This window comes from Nasonia vitripennis, chromosome 2 (genome assembly GCF_009193385.2).
Source record: "Nasonia vitripennis strain AsymCx chromosome 2, Nvit_psr_1.1, whole genome shotgun sequence".
In the NCBI taxonomy this organism is placed as follows: domain Eukaryota; kingdom Metazoa; phylum Arthropoda; class Insecta; order Hymenoptera; family Pteromalidae; genus Nasonia; species Nasonia vitripennis.
Genome location: NC_045758.1, coordinates 20,508,350 through 20,530,648, shown reverse-complemented (window position 1 = coordinate 20,530,648; position 22,299 = coordinate 20,508,350). Strand labels below are relative to the sequence as shown.

The following is a 22,299-nucleotide window of genomic DNA, read 5'->3' as shown; positions in this document are numbered from 1 at the left end:
ACAATGTAATACTTATATGTGTATACTCGCACGCACACTATATATATTAAAGGGCCTCGACACGATTATATGTTGTATTTATACATACTTATAGTAAGCGGGAAAAACGAGGCTATTTTTGTGCTATTGCACTAGCGTTTTTGAGAATAAAAAAAAATGAGGTGATTTAACATACATGTTTGGCTGAGAAGTGGGCTCAAGTCGCTACTACCAACCGTTTTTCGATAAAAAATCGTTGAAAATTGCAAAAATTTTCCTCGCTTAAGCCGCAAAAAAAGATTTGAAGTCGTCGCCGATATATAGGCAGAGTATCCTACAATTTAATACTAATAATATTTCACGTATAAATATCGAATGTTTATTTCAATTGTTTTCGACAACATAAGCGGATGAAATTTTTGCAATTCATGTTTTTTTTATAGAAATCCATGCAGACACCCTTGTTTTTCCCGTTTACTCTCTCTCTCTCTATATATATATATATATATATATATATATATATGTGTGTGTGTGTGTGTGTGTGTGTATGTGTGTGTGTGTGTGTGTTGGTATAGAGATGCTTATAGATACTTATGCATCTATCCATCTATCTATCTTGCTCAACATACAATAAAATATTCCCTGCGTTATTCTTTGTTATCCTAAGGGTTTCAAACAGCAATGAAATATTTATTAAAAACTTACATGATTGTACGTCGTTTTATTTATTCTTCATATATCATATTTGGCGATCTATTGCCATTAATTTTTAAGTTTAACTACAGATGGACATTATAGATATGAATCAATGATTAATGAGATAAACCAATCTTTTCTTTTGTGACTGGTATGCAACATAAAACAGTTTCTATGCAGGACTAAACCCAATCAGTGATACGAGTTAGCAGAGCTGTTATTTGTAGAAAAGATGAGGCAATATTTGAATAATCTGTAATTCATTTTTTTATTGTTTTACTGTCATTCTGTGACTTTCATTCTTTTCTAATAAATGTTCGACCCCTACACAAATTTAATTATTTTATAGTATTTTAATTGAATTATATGTATTAAAAAAAAAACTCTGATAGTACTTACGTAATTGTCTTTTTTTCTGTATTCTTTGGCTGGGAACGTGCTCTATTTAAAACTTTAAGGAAATCAGTAGTTTTGGTGCGCATCCGGGAATGAATATAAACTTTACTACACTTTATGTGGTAATGTAGATAATGTCGGAACATATGTATTAAATCAATTGTATTATTGCGTGCATCTTTATTTGTATGCCGTGGAAATAATACTGAAATAATATTATTATATTTCACACATAAATTATTGACATGGCAAGAAATATCATTATTTTCATGAACTCAATAAACATAAAGCACATAGAAAATTCAAAATCTTTACCAAAAGTTATGTAGCCAATGCAGTCGCTTATAGCTGTTCCAGCATCTTGTAATTCTAGAGGTGGTTCCCGATGGCTGAACAATACTTGTGGTGCAGTATGACTAGCCCTTCTTCCTTCTTTTAATTCTTGTAGAAACATTTTTCCAATTACTATGTCATCTACATCTTTGAATATTGTACTGAATATCACTGTTACTCTATCACTTTTGGCTTCAACATATCTAAAAAAGTTAAAATGCATTTTTTTGTCCAGTAATGAAATAATTTTTCAACAGTTTTTCCAGGGGCCCAACTTAGTGAGTAAATGTTTCAGGTATGCTAAAATTAAGCATTTTTCACTGCCATCTCACTTAAGCTAGACCCCTAGACACACCATTGTTGTTCTTAATGAACTAAATAATGTAATAAAAAATAATAACATAATCTCTTGATCCCTATACTGTATGATAGCTTTTTTCTGAAGTTTGCTAGTATCCTCAGGTGATTCACTAATTTTTTCTTGAAAATCAAAATACTTTTCAAATACGCTTGCAAAGCAGTGCCTTTTAAGCAATCCAATTTTTTTTACCAGAGCTTCCCAATCTTCTGGCAAATTTTCAAGATCAATCATGACTGTCACACTGTAACCTAAGGACAAATAAAATAGGATTTTCATGTGAGTAATAAAAATCGAACAGTTAGTGTATAGTCAAGAGTTGATTTAGGGAAAAAATTTACCTGTTTCTGGTTCAATCAAGTAACTACCATATTCTCTTTTCAATAAATCATCGGCTCCATGTTCTTGTAATTGTTTATAAAATTTGAGCAGAGCACTTATCTGCAGAGGGTACACAAATTTTAAATATATAGATTCAAGCATTGATTCTTAGACAAGATATCAGTCAAGCAGGATACTTACTCTAATTTTAGACTTGTCACCGCTCAAATTTGAAATATGAAATAATACTCCATCGAAGTCTGCTACCATAACATCTGTGGACTCTTGTTTACCACTGCAACATTAACTGATCATGAAGTAGTAGAAAAATATATAAGAAGGAGCAGTAAATAAATAAAAGATGGATTGGGATGTTGGACTGGTGAGTTTAGATATATAATAAATAGTACACTGGTGAATATTATTTTGTGTGAGAGCAGAACAACGACGAATGAGGTTAGACACCGCCCTGATCGGACCAATAAAGCCCGATGGCGAGTGTGAGAATTTACAAGAGGTAAGTCACATTGCAGCTACAAAGAACGAAAACTCTACTTACCCTGCTAAAGCATTCTTTATTTTATTGTTTAGCGTTTCTTCGATTATCCTGTTGTTTATCTCGAGTAAAATCATTGCGAGGCGGCGCTAATCTATTGTCAGGACTTACTCGGTTCAACAACTAAGCAGCATTTATAAATTACAACAATAATATATTATGGATGGACTTGAACGATTTTTAGTGATGTGTGTGTGTGTGCGCGCGCGCGCGTGTGTGTATGCATATATATATATATATATATATATATATATATATATATGTGTGTGTGTGTGTGTGTATATCTTCGAGCATACTACAGGGGCCGTATCCTCTAGCTTATATGTGGAATATAACTTTGTGGTTATGGAACCCTAAGACATGACTTGTCGGTGTGGATCTTTGTCGATCACATGTTTTGTGGTGGACAATAGACGGAACGCGACCCGTGACAGTTATTACTGTCACATCGCGCGCCAATTATGAAAATGAACTCGACTACAGGCGGAAAAGAAAGAATAATTGAATTATTTTATTTCCTTTTAATAAAATTGACGATGAAACGTTTTAAAAATGTAATTATGTATAGTTATGTTATTAAATAAAAAGAAATATAGATACCTTAGCTCATAATAGTATTTGTAAATTTATTGTATTCCCAGCCGCAATGAAAAAAGTTTATTATAAAGTTTAAGAGCTTTAACCTTATACATTATTATTAAATTACATTAATATTGATATATTTATTGTATAGACTTGACAAAGGATAAGAAATAAGTTTAAATCGAATTGCTCAACAATTTATATTGTTATTTACAAAAGTATTATTTATTATGAAAACCTTTTTTATTTATATTTCTATAATAGCATATTACGCATCTACGGAGGTAAAAACAAGTACTATCCTTGATGACAGTAAAATCAAAATAAATATATCAATATTAATGTAATTTAATAATAATGTAAAAGGTTGTTAAAGCTCTTAAACTTTATAATAAACTTTTTTCATTGCGGCTGGGAATACAATAAATTTACAAATACAAAGATGAGCTAAGGTATCCATATTTCTTTTTATTTAATAACATAACTATACATAATTACATTTTTAAAACGTTTCATCGTCAATTTTATTAAAAGGAAATAAAATAATTCAATTATTCTTTCTTTTCCGCCTGTAGTCGAGTCCATTTTCATAATTGGCGCGCGATGTGACAGTCATGACTGTCACGGGTCGCGTTCCGTCTATCGTCCACCACAAAACATGTGATCGACAAAGATCCACACCGACAAGTCATGTCTATAATTCCATAACCTGCACAAAGTTATATTCCACATATAAGCTAGAGGATACGGCCCCTGGAGGTATCAACCGGCCGGACGCGTGACTAGGTAAAGAGAGAGATAGCTGCTATTGCAGTACATGCTATCTCTCATTCGCTGAATCTGATTGGTTACTCGACGCGTCCTTCCAACTGTGACTTCTGCTTGATAAAACCTGCGAAAGATGTAATCACGATTTGTCAAGTTCTTGAAAAAAATTTTAGATTATACTACAAATCGACCAAAGGTATTTTTAAAAATTTGTGCTGTGATGCAACGTACCAAATACCGACAAATTTATTACCTATAAATCACACCGACGATCCGAAATTGCATAGATCTCAGTTGATCAAATACATTATCATAAAGTATTATCATATAAGAATAAATCATTATGAGCGTCAAAACAGACGCGCTGCCAAAAAAATTAGACGAACGTTTACAAAACTAATATTATTTAAGAATCAATAAATAAATATATATACATATATATTACCAGTTTAGTTATGATAATAAAGATTATAGTTTTTTGTCGAAATCAGTTATATGTATTTTATTTCAATTGTCCAACCCTGAAATAAAAAAATAAAAAAACAACATGCATTAAAAAAAATAATAATAAAATAAAAAAAATTTGAGTCACCGGTTTTGAACCCTAGGCAAAATGTTAGAAGGACAGCGCCTTAGCCACCATAGCCATGCATTAGGACATTACGACTAGTTTAAAAGTCACATGTAATCATCACCCCCCTGTGGGGGCTTGAATTTTGGTTTGGTTTGATTTGTTGGATCGAGTTTAGTTTTTTGAGTTTTAATTTATAAATTTAAGATTTTACACGTTCAAAAGATATTTTTGAACGTGTAAAATCCGAGTAGGATGGTTTGCCCAATTCGCCACGTCCCCGCTTCTTAAGAAGGAGACTATAAGAAGGAGATTTTTAGTCAAATAATCTGTGATAATCTAAGAAATAGCGATGGTAGTTTTATAATACTTCTTATAGTTAATACAGTGGCACCTAAGGCAGAATCTAAAATAAAATACGTTTTCATTAAACACCATTGGCAATAAATAATAATAAAAAAATTTATTTCGTTAGAAACTTAGTTTGTAACACATGAATTCTTTACCTTAATTTAAACTTTATCCCGGCAATACGGCAATGAATGAGATCCGCGCCTGCGCGCTACGAGCTTCAGTCAGCTCATTTCTGACAAAATGAATTTTACTTATTTTGCAGTTAACTATAGCGGAGCCGATAAAAATTACTATGGAGCAGTATTATATGGATGTAGAGCAGTTTGGAGCAGTTTGGGGTAGTTTGAAATATTGTTTATTTAAAAAGATATGGCTGTATCAAAATTAAGATAATTTATTTTTTTCCCCAAATCTTTATTGATTTTTCATTAGAAATATAAGGTGGAGCAGTTTAATCTTGCGATGTTTTTGGATAGAGCTAATTAAAATACATCGGTCAGTATTTTTATTATTACAAAAAATATACTTTTATAGGCTGGGGTAGGGGGGGGGGGGTGCTGGAACTGCTCCAAACTGCTCCAAACTGCTCTACATCCATATAATACTGCTCCATAGTAATTTTTATCGGCTCCGCTATAGTTAACTGCAAAATAAGTCAAATTCATTTTGTGAGAAATGAGCTGACTGAAGCTCGTAGCGCGCAGGCGCGAATCTCATTCATTGCCGTATGGATAAAGTTTAAATTAAGGTAAAGAATTCATGTGTTACAAACTAAGTTTCTAACGAAATAAATTTTTTTATTATTATTTATTGCCAATGGTGTTTAATGAAAACGTATTTTATTTTAGATTCTGCCTTAGGTGCCACTGTATTAACTATAAGAAGGAGATTTTTAGTCAAATAATCTGTGATAATCTAAGAAATAGCGATGGTAGTTTTATAATACTTCTTATAGTTAATAAGTTGGTAAGGTTTGTCTATCATTAAAATGTCATTTATTTGCATTATAAAAAAGTTATACAACTGAAATTTTACACAGATACTTACGATGCTACCTAGAAAACATGTGATCTACATGATTATGATTTAACTGTTTTCATTCATATTTTCACATCGAGGTCCATATGAATTTGACCTGCTCTTTTGGTTGTGCTTTCTCATATTCTATAACAATGTCTTCTCCTGCGAAAAAATATCGTATCGGTAGATGCGTTAATCCATTTGATATTAATACAGGACACAGCAAATCTCTTAGGAAGATCTCCAAAGAATTTCAAGATGTCTATCCTGATTATCCAACATCTTCACTGATTTGTGATACATGTAGAAAATCCTTTTACAAACTACATGATTTGTCATCTCCAAACGTCAGTATGAGTGTTGATTTTGAATCAGAGACTGACTCACCTTCGGTTTCAAACACGGATGCACCTATGCAAGATGATCTTACAGATATTTTAACTGGACTTAAAAACAAATTCCAATCCCTGTCGGAGAACGATCCATTACGTGTCAGTATTCTTACTATTTTGCCCGAACACTGGGCAATACGTAAAATTATGAACCAATTTGGTGTGTCTCACAGAATGGCTCGTAAGGCAAAACAGTTAAGAGAATCAGATGGAGTTTTGGCTTCTCCTGTTGCAAAACGTGGAAAAACATTACCTGCAGAAACTACTCAGAAAGTTGAAGATTTTGACGAAAATGATCTTAACAGCAGAATTATGCCAAATAAAAAAGATACCGTCAGTATTTATTTATATGGTGAAAAAATAAAAGTGCAGAAAAGATTATTACTTACTGATATTAAGAATCTTTATAATCAATTTAAAGAACAGTTTCCTGAACATCCGATTGGGCTTACCAAGTTTGCGGAACTGAGACCAAAATGTTGTGTCTTTGCAGGATCCTCTGGTACACACAATGTATGTGTATGTACGATACACCAAAATTTCAAAGCGATGATTGATGCAGTAAATATAGAAAAAATCTCAAACAATATTCTGAAGAATTATAAAGATGGTTTGAATTTCGTTCTATGTGAGGATCCCAAACCAAGTTGTTATTTGAATGAATGCAAATTTTGTCCGGACATTCAAAAGTTTTCTAATTACGTTGAGAATATTATGGATGAGCACAATATTGATCAAGTCATCTTCAACACGTGGCAATCAACCGATAGATACACTTTGATAAAACAATGCCTAACATCGCAAGAATTTATTGAAACTTTATGTTCTAGCCTAGAAAAGTTGATACCTCATCACTTCATCGCTAAGGAACTATCAAAGTTTATTTCTGGGAAGAAAAATAATCTTTCAGATGAAGATGTTCTTGCTCAATTGGATTTTGCTGAGAACTATGCTTTTACAGCCCAAGATGCTGCACAGGCATTTCATTTTAATAATGATCAAAGTACGATTTTTCCTGCTGTTGTTTATTATAAATCTGAAGGCAAGCTAAAGCATTTCAGTACAGTATCTATGTCCGACTGTACTACTCATGATGCCACTGCAGTATACATAATGCAGCAAAAGCTTATACCTGAAATTCTAGAATAGTAGAAATAAAGCAATTCTAGATGTTAAAGCTCTTTATTCATGGGCTAATGGGCGATCATTCAATATAAAATTTTTCTTATACACCAAAAAAGATCACGAACAAACTCGTCAATTCCTAACAAAGTGATTTAACTGTCCACCTGTCACAAACATACAAATGGGGCATGGATTTATCCCAGAATATAATGAAACGTAGAAATTCATGCATTACTCAAATGCCAATGAACCTAGGAACAGAGTAATTTATGATATCGGCGAAAGCCATTTATCACCAGTAAAAACTCCACGAACGAGGAGCCAGAATTGATAAGAGTGCACAAAATGTCATTAAAGATTGATTCATTTGGCTAATTTATATATTTTTTTCATCCACGCAGGCATATACATATACATAGAACAATAGAAAAATGTAAGTGCAAAAACCGCAGACAGATAATTCTAAATCTAATAGACTGGAAAAATATAAGATTCATGTGCACAAATACTGATTCCGATAATACATTTATAACCATTTACCTCACAAACCCCCATATCGATACTTTAAATTGATCTAAAATCATTTGTTGCGGTAAAATTGGTTTAGTGGCGGTATAATGTCCGCCATTTTGGATCTACCATATCGAATTTTGAAATGTCGAGGTTAAAATAAGATTCAGTGACCCTGAAAACCCCCATATCGATACTTTCAACTGATCAAAAATCATTTGTTGCGGTAAAATGGGTTTGGTGGAGGTATAATGTCCACCATTTTGATTCCGCCATTTTTGATTTTTGAATTCCGTCAGCATTGTCAATAATATGTCCTATCATGACTTGTACATGCTTTTTGGTGGGATATTTCACAAATTAGAACATTTTTACTATTGTTTTTGTTGAATGTGCTATGAAAACGTGGGTTTCAGGCTCCATATTTTATGCGCCACATTGGATTTTTGAAAAGGCCAGAACTTTTTCAAAAGCCCTTGACCAGACGATCATTTTGAGACCTCAAACGTCTTGTTAGGTTAACCCAAATTTTGGGTGCACTGATGGTCCGGTTGACGTGAAACGTCCCATATATATATATATATATATATATATATATATTCAACTTCATTAATATATATCAAATTTGTTTCATCTATTACATCGTGTACTTATTATAATTAAAACATTCTACATTAAGGCTACTTTATAATATGATGGTTTGATATAATACATCTCAATATATGATGAAGAACCTTAATAATTCTTTAAGTAATTTATGGTTTATATATTAATATATGCATACAGATATTGTCGTCATGATTTATGTACATGAAAGAAATATAGCTCTTATACATTCACTTATTGCGCGGCGGTTTTACTTTTTTTTGGTTTGCGAGTCTTTGAAAGATTGCGCTTTCTTTTAGAGTTTTTTGTTGCATTCGTGTTTTGCAATTGCAACTCTGTAGTATTGTCTGGAGTGTATGCCAATTTGCTTAGCTTTCGTTTTTCTCTCGTTCTTTCCTTCTCTATACAGTCATTTTTATTTTCTTGTTTGGCTGTAAAAAACATTCTGGTAGTAAGAAAAAAACTAATTATCCGGTGTGTAAATGATATTTTATGTACGTCACAACCGACGAACGGAATTGGAGCAAGCTCGTCCAAAGCTTTCGTTATATGGAATATTGTATCTGCGTTTATAGAACGCGTATTTAATACATTTAACGTCGCTTGCTCCAATAAACTTATTAAATTAAAAAGTTTGATCGAAGGTTCCTTCAGAAAGCCCTTAGTTCGCATGCGTATCAATTTTTATATGTCTGATTCCTCGTCATTTTTTGATCGTTCCAACGACGTTAAACAATCCTTACAAACTAAAGGCTTTCCGTCGCTCGATGTATATTTCGCAAACCTCGTAGCTTTTCGTACTACGAAGCCTGCTACGTACGCTAACACATAGTCTGATGTAGAACACTGAAAGTAGTCGTGCTCTTCCATCAATTTTACAGCGTCAGATAGGGTTTCGGCGTGCACACCCTTATCTAAAATAGTGTCGATTTGCGCATCCCACTGCTCCCGTCGATCATCCACATTTTTAATGTCTTTTATGCTGAGCAATACATCCACGATCTCAGCACCAGAAACATTAGAACCTTTGGGTGGTTTGATTAGGGAATATGTCGACACAAGTTTATACATGTGTATAAATAATGTTGAGTCGGGATGATCGTTCGATCCGCAGCAGTTGCGCATCAAGCCAAAAAATCTCTAAAAAAATGTCATAGTTTAATAAAAGTAAGGTTCAAGAATTAAAAAATGGTTTATGAATTAAAGTTGATTGGTGTGCCCGAAACAAGAAATAACGTGTTATTTAATAAGCACATACAGTGAATGAGTGAGCCTGTTAAAAAAACAATTATTTCTATGTTCGTATTCGTAGAAATCAGAAGAGTATACTTTAAAAAAAATGAACTGATGCAAATTTATATATACCTCCAAGTTATCCTGATTAAACCTAGATGTCATGACGTATTTGAAATCGCACTTTTCAACAAGAAATGTACAAAGCTCTAAAGCCGCTTTCAAGGTCACTTTCAAACCATAAAACGTCGAATCAGTTATAAATTCAAAATTTCGAGATTTTGCTTGCACTTCCCATTCTTTTAGATATACCAAAAAGGATTCACTACTCTGAAAAAACATAAATTAATAGGTTAGTAGATTACAATCAATGTTGCATAATATATTTGATAGTAATATAAATATTACGTATTTATTATTTTGGAAATGTACTTCGATGTATTATATGATTTTGAGAAAGGATTTATTAATAAATAAATATTTCGGAAACTCGGATATGACACCGCTTAAAAGCTAACGAGTTATATATATGACTAAATTGCAACTCAACTATTCATTGCTTGCAGCGTTGATAGTGAAATTACATAAAAGACGTAAAAATAATAATAATCACCTGCCACATTTCGTTGCCTGGCTTTAAGCTATTTAAAGGCGTTCTGCTATTCATGGCGGTAATAAGTGACTTAATCCTTCTACAAAACTTAATAGATCCCTCACAATCTGTAAGATCCGGATGTTTATTTTGAAAGATTTGCATACTATCAGCAACTCCAAAGAACTATGCGGGTACATAAAATAGTTGTGAAAACTTATTATTATAATTGAATTGTAAATAGCGTAGCATAATTATAAATTCTTTTTAAATTGCCCATCAAATTAAAATGTTATAAAATGTTTTGCTTTACCTGAAACACTAGAGCAACATTCATTTTTTGGTAGTATTGCGGATTAATATGCTCTTCTCTTAAGTGATAATTTACTTTTAAATTATATGCTTTGGGATTTTCAATAGCTAGGAGAGCGTACCAATGTTTTAAGGAAACATGTCCATCGGGTGTCTAAAAGAAAGTAAATCAGATGGTTCAACAGCATTCTTTATTTACTCACTCATATATATTTACCCAAACGATAGTATGTTTTTCTTGCTTCGAAAAGAAATTGCGCAGACGCTTTATTAGATGTGGAAAGTCCGAAAAAAACCATAATCTGCGTTCTGGATCAACGATGTGCTCTATACTGACGCAATCTTCCGTAACACCAAACAAATCCCACATCGTACGGTTCCACGATGCACCATCATTGGCAATTGCATCGACTTTTAAGCCGGCTTTCTCGGCTAAGATGATGGCCTCCATCATTATATGATGTAAAACTGTGCCGTTCGCACTACCTTTACTGATAAAGCAACCTAGTGCTTGCACCCATTTCCCTTTGAAGGGTTGGAACATGATTACAAGCGCGTGGTCATCTTTTTGTCCCTTCTGATGTTCAGGTGTGTATATGCCAAGATCAGTGAAACCCTCCATTTGTAAATTTTGCCGATTAAAAGAAACGCTTTTCGACAGCTTCATTTCATCGACTAGTAAAACACCTATTGATATATAAAATCAGTTGAAATATTTTGAAATATATCTTATAAAGGTAAAATTATAAAGGTAAAATATCTCTTATACAAGAGAACGATATTTTATCTTTTTGTAAAGATATTAATATGCGTGTGTGTGTGTGTATATACATACATATATAGATATAATTATGAATGTCTACGATAAATGAACGGAAGGAATTTTTTCATAACAATCGTCGCGTTAAGCAGTAAAATACACAATAAAGAATAAACCGTTTTCTTCGTCATAGTATAAGTAAAAGCCTGACAACGGTTAACGTTTTGCATACGTAAAATTTAACTTCTGCCTTTGATTATAAATTTTTGTTCGGATTTCGGGCCTTTAACTTGACACCATTCACTCGGGGACCAATATCGTTCGCTCAAATTACAAACATATTATAGGGGACACAAAACCTTCAGGCCCGCCAAATAACTGAATGAACATTTTTCTGTCATTTCCGATTAATATGACGATAAATATTTTCCGTAAGTAGGGGTAGTAGAACGATATATAAGACTCGTATGATCGTACATCCCTGGGTCGGCTGTACTTATCGGCTCAAGTAATACTGCCTAATCAGGAAGATCGACAGAGTCAAACAAAATATATGAAAAAGTAATATTAAATAGTTATAGCCAAGCTACCTCGTAAATTTTCCTTGAATTTGTATTCGTTCGTGATAAAGAGTAGTAGGGCGCACGTTAATTTCATCATGAAGTATTTCGAATTAGCGACTTTAAATACATAAAAAGCAGCAAATAATTATAGCCGCCGATAACGATCGTAAAGACATTGAAACTGTTACTCTGTTAGAGCCTAAGCACAGAGGTTTCATTACATATTCACGCATGCAGTGATTAAAATATAACTTACCATGTACATCTGATTGAGCCATGGACTCGACTTTTGTCTTCAAAACATCCAAAGTTTTTGCATCGAAACCATAAGAACTTTTTATTACTTTCATGTAGCGATTTAATGTTTGTAAAGATGGCAACGCTAATATATTATGATTGCGTAAATGATTGTACGTTTTTCGACTCTTAATTCTTAATAGAAGGCATATATCCATCCACTACCAATGGCACTCATATATCCATTGGTTTGTATACCTAATACCTCTTTTATCTTTTACTTTTGATGCGTTAAGACATGCTTGCACGGCAGTCCGTTGACCTTCGGGTAACGACTCACAAGCTTTTTGTACTGCTTTCTCATCTGCCATAGCGCATTTACTTTTCAGACTTTGCACTTTATCTTTCAGATCAGCAATCTGAAATTCATAGAATTATAAGTGTCATAATAAAGTTATATAGTTGATTATTCATCCTGTTAAATTAATAACTTGTACTCAACGCAAAAACATACCTTTTTTATCATTCTATTTTTTGTTTCTTTTATAATTACGACTTTGGAACGTACGCCTTCTGCGGAATTCTCTAAGCTTGCGAATCTGATCAGTAGCAGTAAGTATCTTCTTTCGATTCTGTCGTAGAATTGTGCAATCCGTGCATGTACTTAATTTTGGACCAGGTGCAGAAATCTTCGTTACAATATACCCAGGGCAAGTCGGTGCTCTGAAAATTGAGATACGAATATTAGTAATAGATTTTTCACGGATATTGAAACAAATGCAAGGTAAATAATTATAGTGACATAAAAAAATATTATACTTTATGCCGTCAATTTTCTGGCAAGGAAACACTGCCTGAGCAACAAAGGATATTAATTCATTAATATCATCGACATCTTCCACTTTGTTGATTTGGGCGATAGAAATAAGACATTCTTCGATGTAAATCTGATCAAAGAAACATAAATTAATGTTATTGCAATGTTATTTTTAGACTGTGCCTACTCAATAATTTTATGACTCATTACTTTTACACTCATATCCGGAAAAAGGATGATACGTTTATATATTCCACTGTATTGTTTTTTTCATTCCGCCCACATTATGCATGGTTGTCCAGTACTTATTACCTGTGGAATCCACGTTGCAGGTAAAGGAATTGCTTGAGGATTTTTGATGAGATCATTACAGATTGTTTGAAACTGTGCATTCGCCGCAGGAGGTTCCGATTCACGTAAAGTACCAGCAAGATCGTGCAGTGTACCATGTTGCCGACAACTATCCGCAATTGTTGGTGTAACTGTTGAGGTAAAATATATTATTGTTGTAATTACTGTCGATGAACAAATATTTTTTTTGTATAAGAAAAATATAAATGCATTTTGAGGCAACTTTGAACAATACTCACAATTGATTTCAGCGCTATACGTTAATTCTTTCGCAGGCTCAATTGCAGTTTCGTCTAAACATTGTCTTTTAAACGTTTTGTCTAAAAATTATAATGTGTTTTCATAATGATTTTAATGCAATAAGGATACATTCAGAAATGGATATACCTAGTGTAATCTCATAACTTCGTGAATTTCCGTTATTTTCAAAAACTTCGACCTCTTGGTTACTACTTCCTGAAGGTAACAGCGGACTAGTTGACGAAGCATCTATAACATATATTAATTAACACAGTAATTATTATGATACACATTGTTACTCCGCGTAATATCTATAGATTAGTTAACATTTTCAAGTAAAGAGGAGCACTATTGATTGAGAATGTCCCACAGAAAGTGGCATATTTAAAAAATGCTACACAAAACGTAGCACGTCTCACGAATTTGCAGCAAAGACTAGCATAACTCGCGGAATTTCCGTAAAAAAGTAATTTACGCATTTTCCTAGACTACTGGCTCGAATTCATTTTTTTTTGTTTCATTCAAATTTTTGGGGTAAGCTATTTTCTCCGATACTCGACATATTTTTTATATCACATACTGCAGTCCATTTCAAATTCTGGATGTGGTTTGCCACTTTTTAAAAACATATCTCAGATTAAAACTCGCGGTGGTTAAATTATACATACATTTTTTTAGGATCTAAATTGTGCAACTTTTCAACGCTGGATTGCAAATTCTGCTAGTAACTGCAAGCAGGTTGCAGTGATCTTCGCGAAAATATTTAGCTCTGATGGTTTACCACGTTTAAATGGGCTAGCTTTAATAAAAACTTTTCAACTGTGCTTCTATAAACCGATAATATATTGTACTTTTCGATATACGGTGTGGAAGCATATAAAAATAAATATTTGTTCACCTGTTCGCAAACTACTATACAATAATTATTATTAATATTTATATAAAACCACATACTGCATGCACCAATTGCTTTCGGCAAATAATTAACTTCTACAGAGACTGCAGCACAGCATACTGGTTGTCGATCTTCTGCATTGGTTTCTTTCTCAATTAATGGAAAAATAGACGGCACCGAACCTTTTTTTAGGGAACATTTATCCTTTGGCAATGTATATCTACTGCTATCGGGAAGAACGTGGATGAATTCTTTCTCGACTTCATCTTTTTTAAAATGAAGTTCACAAATGCGATGGTGCTTTCGCAACGAATTGCCGTTTGGAATAGCTTTTTGCCATAAACGAAAAATTTCATCCTATAAAACAAATATATTACATCGTCATTAAATAGATACTTATCGATGCGTAGAAAGTCTGCACAAAATCCTAATGTATTATAGTCTAAGAGCTGGCTACATAAAAATACAAGGTATAAGGTACATGCAATATTTATAGTTAGAGAGGTTCTATTAGCTCTCCCGAACATTGAGTGGCCAGTCTGGCAGCGCGCTCAGGAAGATTAAAGCGGGGGCGGGCGGTCAAACATGATAAATTTAATAAGAAAAAAAATGATAGACCTCACGGATAATAATTATACAAATATGAAGTATTTGTTATTACAAAACGCGGAAAATTATTGGCAGACGATTTCGTGGAAGAGAAATGGCCGGCAGACTGCAACAAAGTGGCGTTAATATATGTGACAAAAAAACGATAAACCTCATGACTAAAAATTATTGGAAATGATTACTGAGTTATTAACTAAACTATATGCTGAATGGAAGACGAAAAAATGGAAGATAACATTGAGGCAGACAGTGATGAAGAGCGCGGTCTCGATCGCTCTTAACGAGTTGGTTCCGTACAATGCGGTACTACGATGTTATTTTCTAAATTATATTATTGATGTTGATAATAAGATATCAATTCCTATATATATTATATATAAAGTGCTACAGAATATTTTAAATTTTTATTTTTTTTTATTAACAAAACAACACTATACAAATTTTATGATTTATTCAATTTCGCTGTTTTCATTGGACTCATCATACTGCATATCTTCTTCGCTTTCATAATCAGTATCCTCATCTTCAGATTCGATTTCGTCAATATCCGCTGAAAATCAACATTAGAAATTAATTAAAAATGACTTTTAACAAATATGATATTGAACGCATGTGCAAAAAGTTGTTACCTTCAGACTGATCTTGATCAATTACAACGTCTTTAACAGTAGATGGCATCTGCGGTCCATCGAACCATTGGAATTGGTATTTAGAGTCGATTATAACCCATCCGCAGTCTTCTGGTACCAAAGATGTTGGAATTTTTTTGTGAGCATGGCTCCATAATCTAGCGATATACATTGCTCTCAAGAATTGCGGTCTTAATTCAGCTGCACAAGGCGGTATCGATGAAGCGTCAAAATGTTGTAGCTTTTTTTTAAACGGTTCGTTAACGTCCTTTACTTTATAATTTTTTTAAAAAAGCGAAAAGCGTGCACTATTTACAGATTCAACCGTTTTCATCGCATACAGTGAACATACAAATTTTTCAATTTCTCGGTATACACTCTCTCTATCGCAATCTTCACTGCCTAATTCAGCAAATGCGCTTTGACATTGTTCGCTTAATATTAATATTTTTAAAGGACGCTGTTTTCCTTTCCTAAAAAAAGCTGGGTTAAAATCACACCCAGTCAGCGCATGAAACCCTGTTAATGATTTACAAAATAATTCGCCGTGTCTATTGTACAGGGCCGACACGTCAATTACACGCTGTTTACTTAAAATACCGGTTTGAATCCAAACTTTGCTATTTTTGTTTAGGTGATTCATATTAGCTAGCATTATAATAAGTATGTCCGTGTCGGAACATTTTATTATAATGTTAGCTTCTTCCGGAATATTACACGCGTGATAAACTATTTTAGTATCAGCTTCTTCATGACCTTGTAGCGTATACATATCATTTATCGAAAATAAAACAGTTTCATTATAAACTTTATATTCATAACACTGATCAAAGTTCAGTAAAACTGTTTTATTTTCAAAAAATGGTATCATTTCTGAACTCTGCCAATGTACAATTAAAAAATGCACAAGAGCTTCCTTAAAATTGCTATTTCTAATCTCTTTGACAAAATCTACGGGTCTCGTTTGATCAGGCCCAGAAATTACGTACGCACGCTCATCACCGTTACCGCCTCGAAGCGATCTTTCGTAATCTTTAATTGAGGGAGTGAAATATCTATCAAAAATAGTGTGTATTTCTCGAGCTTTATTATTATTTGTTACCATCTGCAATATTTTTTTAGATATATTTCCGAACGTTTTTGGTATGTCTTTCATGCTGTGTACTAAATAAAAACCGTCGATCAAACAAACGTCCGTGTGTGTCGGAGCTACGCTTTTCACGTCATTTTCTAACAGCTTCATTAAAACTGATTTATCGGTTTTGAATATTGATCCATCTAAATGGCACAGAGACATCGGAACGGGCGTTAATGGAAATGTAAGAATTTTTTCTATATTAGTATTTTCATTCATTGAAATAGTTAACATGCGGCCAAATAAATCGCGTTGCAATCTCACCTCTTGAACTTTATTATTTATTTGTATTTTTTTCTTTGCGGTTGAATTTGCAAAATTGAGTATTTTGTTTTGTTTTATTGTAGCTTCAAATCTATCTCCCGATTCTACGCATTCAGAAATAAATTTCTCTCTCAATGCATTGCCATTTTGTTCCGCTTTCAATAAGAAGTTGGTAACTTCTTCAGAAGCTGCTCGTCCAGTAGCAATGTTATACAAAAAATTACTTTCTATACTTTCAGAATTAAATGGATTAAAATTTTGTTTTAATAACTTAATGAAGTTTTGTAACTGAACAGAATCTTTCTTAATCTGGTGTTTTTCCAAATCGCCGGTTATATCTTGCGCTTTTTTTAAACCAATTTCTTCGTAGGTATACGATATTAGTGTTGATCGAATGCTGTGGCTTTTTGACCATCTTTGACGAGCATTAATCGAATTCGTAAAATGCGTTACACCGGTTAATCGTCTTGCAGCATCCGCGTTAACTGTTTGCTCAAGTGTCAAATCTACAGGACTTCTAGAAAACTTTTTATTCGTTCTTTTGACACCGAAATACCCATTCTTAAATTGAATTGCTAAATCTGGATGTGTTTCCTCAACTTTTAATAAATTGTCGTGGTATTTTAATAACCACCGAGAATAGTTGCCTTGATTGAACATAAAAAACAAATTAGCCATTTTTGGAATGACTTCTTTGAACAGTTCAAAATCACCAATGCGGATGCTGCGCGTAAACATTAAGTAATAATCTACAAAATTAATGTAATTAACATAGTACTGCGGCGTTTTTCCGAAGTCTCCATTTAATGCTTTTTTTTTATAATCTAAAAAATCTTCTAACAATTTTTCGAGAGTTGCATTTGTAATTTTAGAGTTTGAAATCTGATTAGACTGAAATTCTTTTACGACTTCGGTTACACTTACTTCTATACTGATATTTTGCTTCGTTACAAAATCTTCAAATAATAAAACCTGCAAACCTAGCGACACTAAGGGATGTAAACGTTTACATCGGTTAAAATGTTTGCCACTGATGAAGCCATTAACCGAACCGGAAGCTAATAATCCGCTTTCTACCATAATATAAGTGAGCCCGTACTCATTTATAAATTTTCCAACAGCCTTAAAATACGCCAGCATTATATGAAATGCGCCAAGATGAATAAATAAACTACTAAATTGCGGATGCTCAGCTGATTGAATTTGATAAGCAACTTTAGCTATCGCTAAATCGTAAGTGACTTCAATATATTGTTGTTGCAACTCTTCGGCAATACGTTGACTTTGACGCATCGTTTCATATACAACGGAAATATTTGTCGGCGAGGCATTGATTGGTGTAAGGTATGATACTTTTTGTTTCATTGATTCATCTACAACGATCTTACTATTAAACCCAACCCACATTGGCGTGTTTGCAATTTTTAAGTGATGAGATAAAACCCACATTACATCTAGCTTTTCGTAAAAATTGTAATTACTGTTATTAATTGTACGCAGTTCGCTATCAATGGGCAGCAATTTGTCAGTCATTTTTGTTTTTTTTGCGTAAGTTTGAATATCCGGACATATAGCGTCAAACGTCCGTCTCCTTTTAGCGAGGCTCATTTACAGCACGTTCTATTTCGCACGTTTGCACATTACTAATATTTGCATCAATATTTTGGTAAATGATACCTACAGTATCATGCAAGGTATCAGAGCCGTTACAAGTTTCAACGAATCTATCGTAATTGTCGAAGGCTACTCCTGTACAATAATTAGGCGCTAAGTGAATATCTTCAGGACAAATGCTCGATTTACTACAAGAAGTAAACGTAGCTTCCGTTTCTAATTCCTCGATAATGTTATAACTACAGCAGTGTCCGTATTTATTAATTATATCATGACTTTCCTACTGCTTGTTATGCTTTTTAATGTCATTCCAAGCGTTATGTGCTTAGAAGTTTTAATTTTTCCGTGGCTTACTGCGTAAATAATATCTTGCGCGATAGACTTAACTTTGCGGGCACAGTTGCAACTTTTTGAAGTTCTTGGATCATTCCCGCAAATCACGGACCGTAAAAACTGCGAAAGATCAGCGGGGATTTCGCATTCCCCCTTCATTAAATCTTGTGCTGTTATATTTCCTGACAAAGGCTGAGCTTTAATCGACAACAGTTTTTTTTTTAATATAAATGCCGCACGCTCTAATACTTCCAGCTCCTCACACTCGCTGAAAGTTGAACTTGTAATCACAGAGCCGTCTCTTGCTGCAATAATTTTGTGATTGTAAAACGTTATCACTTGCAACTCATCGCCAAATTTTTTTTTTAATTTCTCTAACAAATAAGTGCTCGTTAAGCTTGATTCGTAAGATTCGTAATTATCTACACCTAACTTATACAAAGCATTTTTGGCATACTCAACAAGATATTTCAATGAATAGCACTCCTTGTTTGCTATCGTATTATTTGATATTAAATTATAAATTTCATTGTCGATTATGACATGAATATCTCGTATAGCATGCAACTCTGATTTTTGAATAGGTTTAGATACAATTTGCTTAAAATAATTTAATTTACACATATTGTGATAAGAAATGACATTTTTCGACCGGGCATTTTCAATTTTAGTTAATATCTGTTTATCGTTTAGAGCAATGGCATGTGTAACAATTTTTTCGATTAATATTGGCAATTTACAATCACATTTGACAATTGGAACTACTTTGTAGTTGTGAATTTTACGCGATTTATCACAAAAAAAACAAACTACATTGTCGCTATCTACTCCTTCTTCCAAGTTTTGAACATTTTCTGGAAAATGAAATACAATTTATTATTACATGACTTTACTGTTCAAATATACGCTTTGATTTCAAAAATTTATATATTTCGAAAACGAAACTAAGAAATATACGACAGGTTTTCCGGAAACCTTCCACGTGAGGGGGCGGAGAAGCAAGCGACGCTTTCCTTGAGTCAAGGGAGGGGGAAACAGACGCCAAGCCGGGCTCATAGCGTTACTTTTCGTGGCTCTCTCGGCGTTTACTTCTACACTAACTGAAATATAAATAAATTGCAATTACCGTTACTTGTGCTGGAATGACAAGGCAGTGTACTTTGACTCTCAGATGACGAAGCAGTCGATTCACTATTAGCTACATAAAATAAATAAACAATTATACTCTCGGCGTGTATTTCTATAATAAGTTAAATGTAATAAAGTGTGATTATTTATATGTACCTGACGAACTCGTGCTTGGGTGACAAGACAGTGTAGCTTGACTTGCAGAAGATGATTCGTCATTAGCTACATAAAATAAACAAAAAATTATTTATATTATTTATCAAAAATCTATTGAAAAATTGATATTAGAATATATATACTTACGGAGATCAGGCTCTGGTAAATTAAATGCATTATATTTGTCAACATAATTCCTTTTAACAGCAGTGAAATTACTGTAACAATTCGTATGGTACCCGTCGATTTTATTCGGTGATCCCGGTAAATGAACTTCATTATACTTTAGCTTACAAGTCACACGAATTTTCAAAATATGTCTGCATTTTTCCAAAACGTCATGATTGAAAAACGTGATTTTATTTTCACTATCACTGTTGCACTGTTGCAACACACACTTTGGTTCTAAACTCATTTTGCGAGTTCAGTAGAATTTCAAGAAAAATAACATTCGGCCCGATACGCAAGCTGATGCTACTGAAGAAAAATAAAATTCCGCACAAAACGAGAGACGTCTGTTCACTGTTGAGTTTTGGAGTACACTGAACCCTCGTCTAATGAACGACCTTCGCCAACCCCCCCTACCATACGGCCGTTTCTCGGCCGCTGGGATCCCTTTTCAAACGGCTGTTATACCTGCGTTGAATTTGCGAATATAATTTTCGAATCTCTCAATCTTTTAAAAACTCTATATATTATTTTAAAATTAATCGAAAAATGTTCATACATTTTTCAAGTGCAGTCAAAAATTCTATGACATTAATTAGTAACCATTTAAATTCAATATTATTATATTGTATTTATTAATAAATAAACAATTTTATTTTTCGCAATAAAAGAATTAACAAAATAAATCCATTACTGAAAAAAGAAAGACTTAATATATTCATAACTAAATAACATCGTCGTACCGCATTGTACGGAACCAACTCGTTAAGTGCGATCGAGACCGCGCTCTTCATCACTGTCTGCCTCAATGTTATCTTCCATTTTTTCGTCTGCCATTCAGCATATAGTTTAGTTAATAACTCAGTAATCATTTCCAATAATTTTTAGTCATGAGGTTTATCGTTTTTTTGTCACATATATTAACGCCACTTTGTTGCAGTCTGCCGGCCATTTCTCTTCCACGAAATCGTCTGCCAATAATTTTCCGCGTTTTGTAATAACAAATACTTCATGTTTGTATAATTATTATCCGTGAGGTCTATCATTTTTTTTCTTATTAAATTTATCATGTTTGACCGCCCGCCCCCGCTTTAATCTTCCTGAGCGCGCTGCCAGACTGGCCACTCAATGTTCGGGAGAGCTAATAGAACCTCTCTAGCTATAAATATTGCATGTACCTTATACTTTGTATTTTTATGTAGCCAGCTCTCCGTCTATTACTGATGTGGCCCTAAACATAGCTATACGCAGTTCATTGTCGTTGTCCTTTTTTGATTTACATCCACTTATAAAACACGACATTTTTATAGTGTCACGGACGTAACCCACCACCACTCCGTAACAATAGTAATGCAATTATCGAGCCTAGTAACGTAAAATATTAAGCACTCATGTATTGCACATTAATATAACCATGTACCCTTCCTTTAACGCACTCACGTCTGAACTGATAGTCGACTGTACTCTTGCAGGCCTACTGTATTACTGTGAGAAAAAAACACAGTCTAATGTTTTTGATCGGAGTTGCAATGTTTGGCTGTATATACTCCACTAACGCTGATCTGGAGTCGCGAAATTCCCGGATTTCTCGAACGAGCGAGCTGCTCAACATTTCACGGAAAAACATTTTCCAGAAAGTCGAGACAAAATACGATCGTTTTAAAATATGATTGAAAATAAGTTGGAATATCCATCC

The 22,299-nt window shown here is 33.5% G+C and overlaps 3 protein-coding genes across 6 annotated transcripts in view; 1 reads left to right on the top strand and 2 right to left on the bottom strand.

The window, feature by feature from the left end:
- Positions 1-676: 676 nt before the first annotated feature.
- Positions 677-2,857, bottom strand: Arpc2 (actin related protein 2/3 complex, subunit 2, 34kDa). 3 transcript variants are annotated; one of them, NM_001167807.1, is made up of 7 exons: positions 2,643-2,857; positions 2,285-2,378; positions 2,104-2,203; positions 1,806-2,013; positions 1,387-1,607; positions 1,075-1,276; positions 677-999 (listed from the first exon to the last, which is right to left on the bottom strand). In NM_001167807.1, exons 1-7 carry the CDS (start codon positions 2,714-2,716, stop codon positions 972-974), a joined length of 927 nt encoding a protein of 308 aa, NP_001161279.1. In that variant the 5' UTR covers positions 2,717-2,857; the 3' UTR covers positions 677-971. The 3 variants fall into 3 exon arrangements, with proteins under 3 accessions (NP_001161279.1, XP_031778318.1, XP_031778319.1); XM_031922458.2 differs by having other exon boundaries at positions 681-999; positions 2,285-2,390; positions 2,643-2,851; XM_031922459.1 differs by lacking the exon at positions 2,643-2,857 and adding an exon at positions 2,494-2,587 and having other exon boundaries at positions 681-999.
- Positions 2,437-22,299, top strand: part of LOC100118376 (UDP-glucose 4-epimerase-like) — a 55,482-nt gene continuing 35,619 nt past the window's right edge. Inside the window, exons 1-2 of the mRNA XM_031923419.2 lie at positions 2,437-2,600; positions 13,414-13,571. The gene's annotated coding sequence lies outside the window, so the exon portion shown is untranslated. The remainder of the gene's footprint in view (positions 2,601-13,413; positions 13,572-22,299) is intronic.
- LOC116416160 lies at positions 15,564-21,136 on the bottom strand. 2 transcript variants are annotated; one of them, XR_004226690.1, is made up of 5 exons: positions 20,583-21,135; positions 20,436-20,501; positions 20,278-20,349; positions 15,806-20,005; positions 15,564-15,726 (listed from the first exon to the last, which is right to left on the bottom strand). XR_004226690.1 is itself a non-coding variant. In XM_031923413.2 (4 exons), the coding sequence occupies exons 1-4, from the start codon at positions 20,712-20,714 to the stop codon at positions 19,976-19,978; spliced, it is 300 nt and encodes a 99-aa protein (XP_031779273.1). In that variant the 5' UTR covers positions 20,715-21,136; the 3' UTR covers positions 18,459-19,975. The 2 variants fall into 2 exon arrangements, 1 of the variants encoding a protein (XP_031779273.1); XM_031923413.2 differs by lacking the exon at positions 15,564-15,726 and having other exon boundaries at positions 18,459-20,005; positions 20,583-21,136.

Bases quoted from the DNA above. Each gene is read 5' to 3' on its own strand.
- LOC116416160 (XM_031923413.2), bottom strand. From the start codon at position 20,714: ATGAAGTTCATTTACCGGGATCACCGAATAAAATCGACGGGTACCATA. The intron at 20,350-20,435 runs GTACATATAAAT...TATTTTATGTAG, and splicing joins CCCAAGCACGAGTTCGTCAG to CTAATAGTGAATCGACTGCT. The intron at 20,006-20,277 runs GTAATTGCAATT...TTCATTTTCCAG, and splicing joins TCATTCCAGCACAAGTAACG to AAAATGTTCAAAACTTGGAA.
- Arpc2 (NM_001167807.1), bottom strand. From the start codon at position 2,716: ATGATTTTACTCGAGATAAACAACAGGATAATCGAAGAAACGCTAAAC. The intron at 1,608-1,805 runs GTTATTATTTTT...TAACTTTTTTAG, and splicing joins TATAGGGATCAAGAGATTAT to ATATGTTGAAGCCAAAAGTG. The intron at 1,000-1,074 runs GTAAGTACTATC...AAATTTGTGTAG, and splicing joins ACAGAAAAAAAGACAATTAC to GGGTCGAACATTTATTAGAA.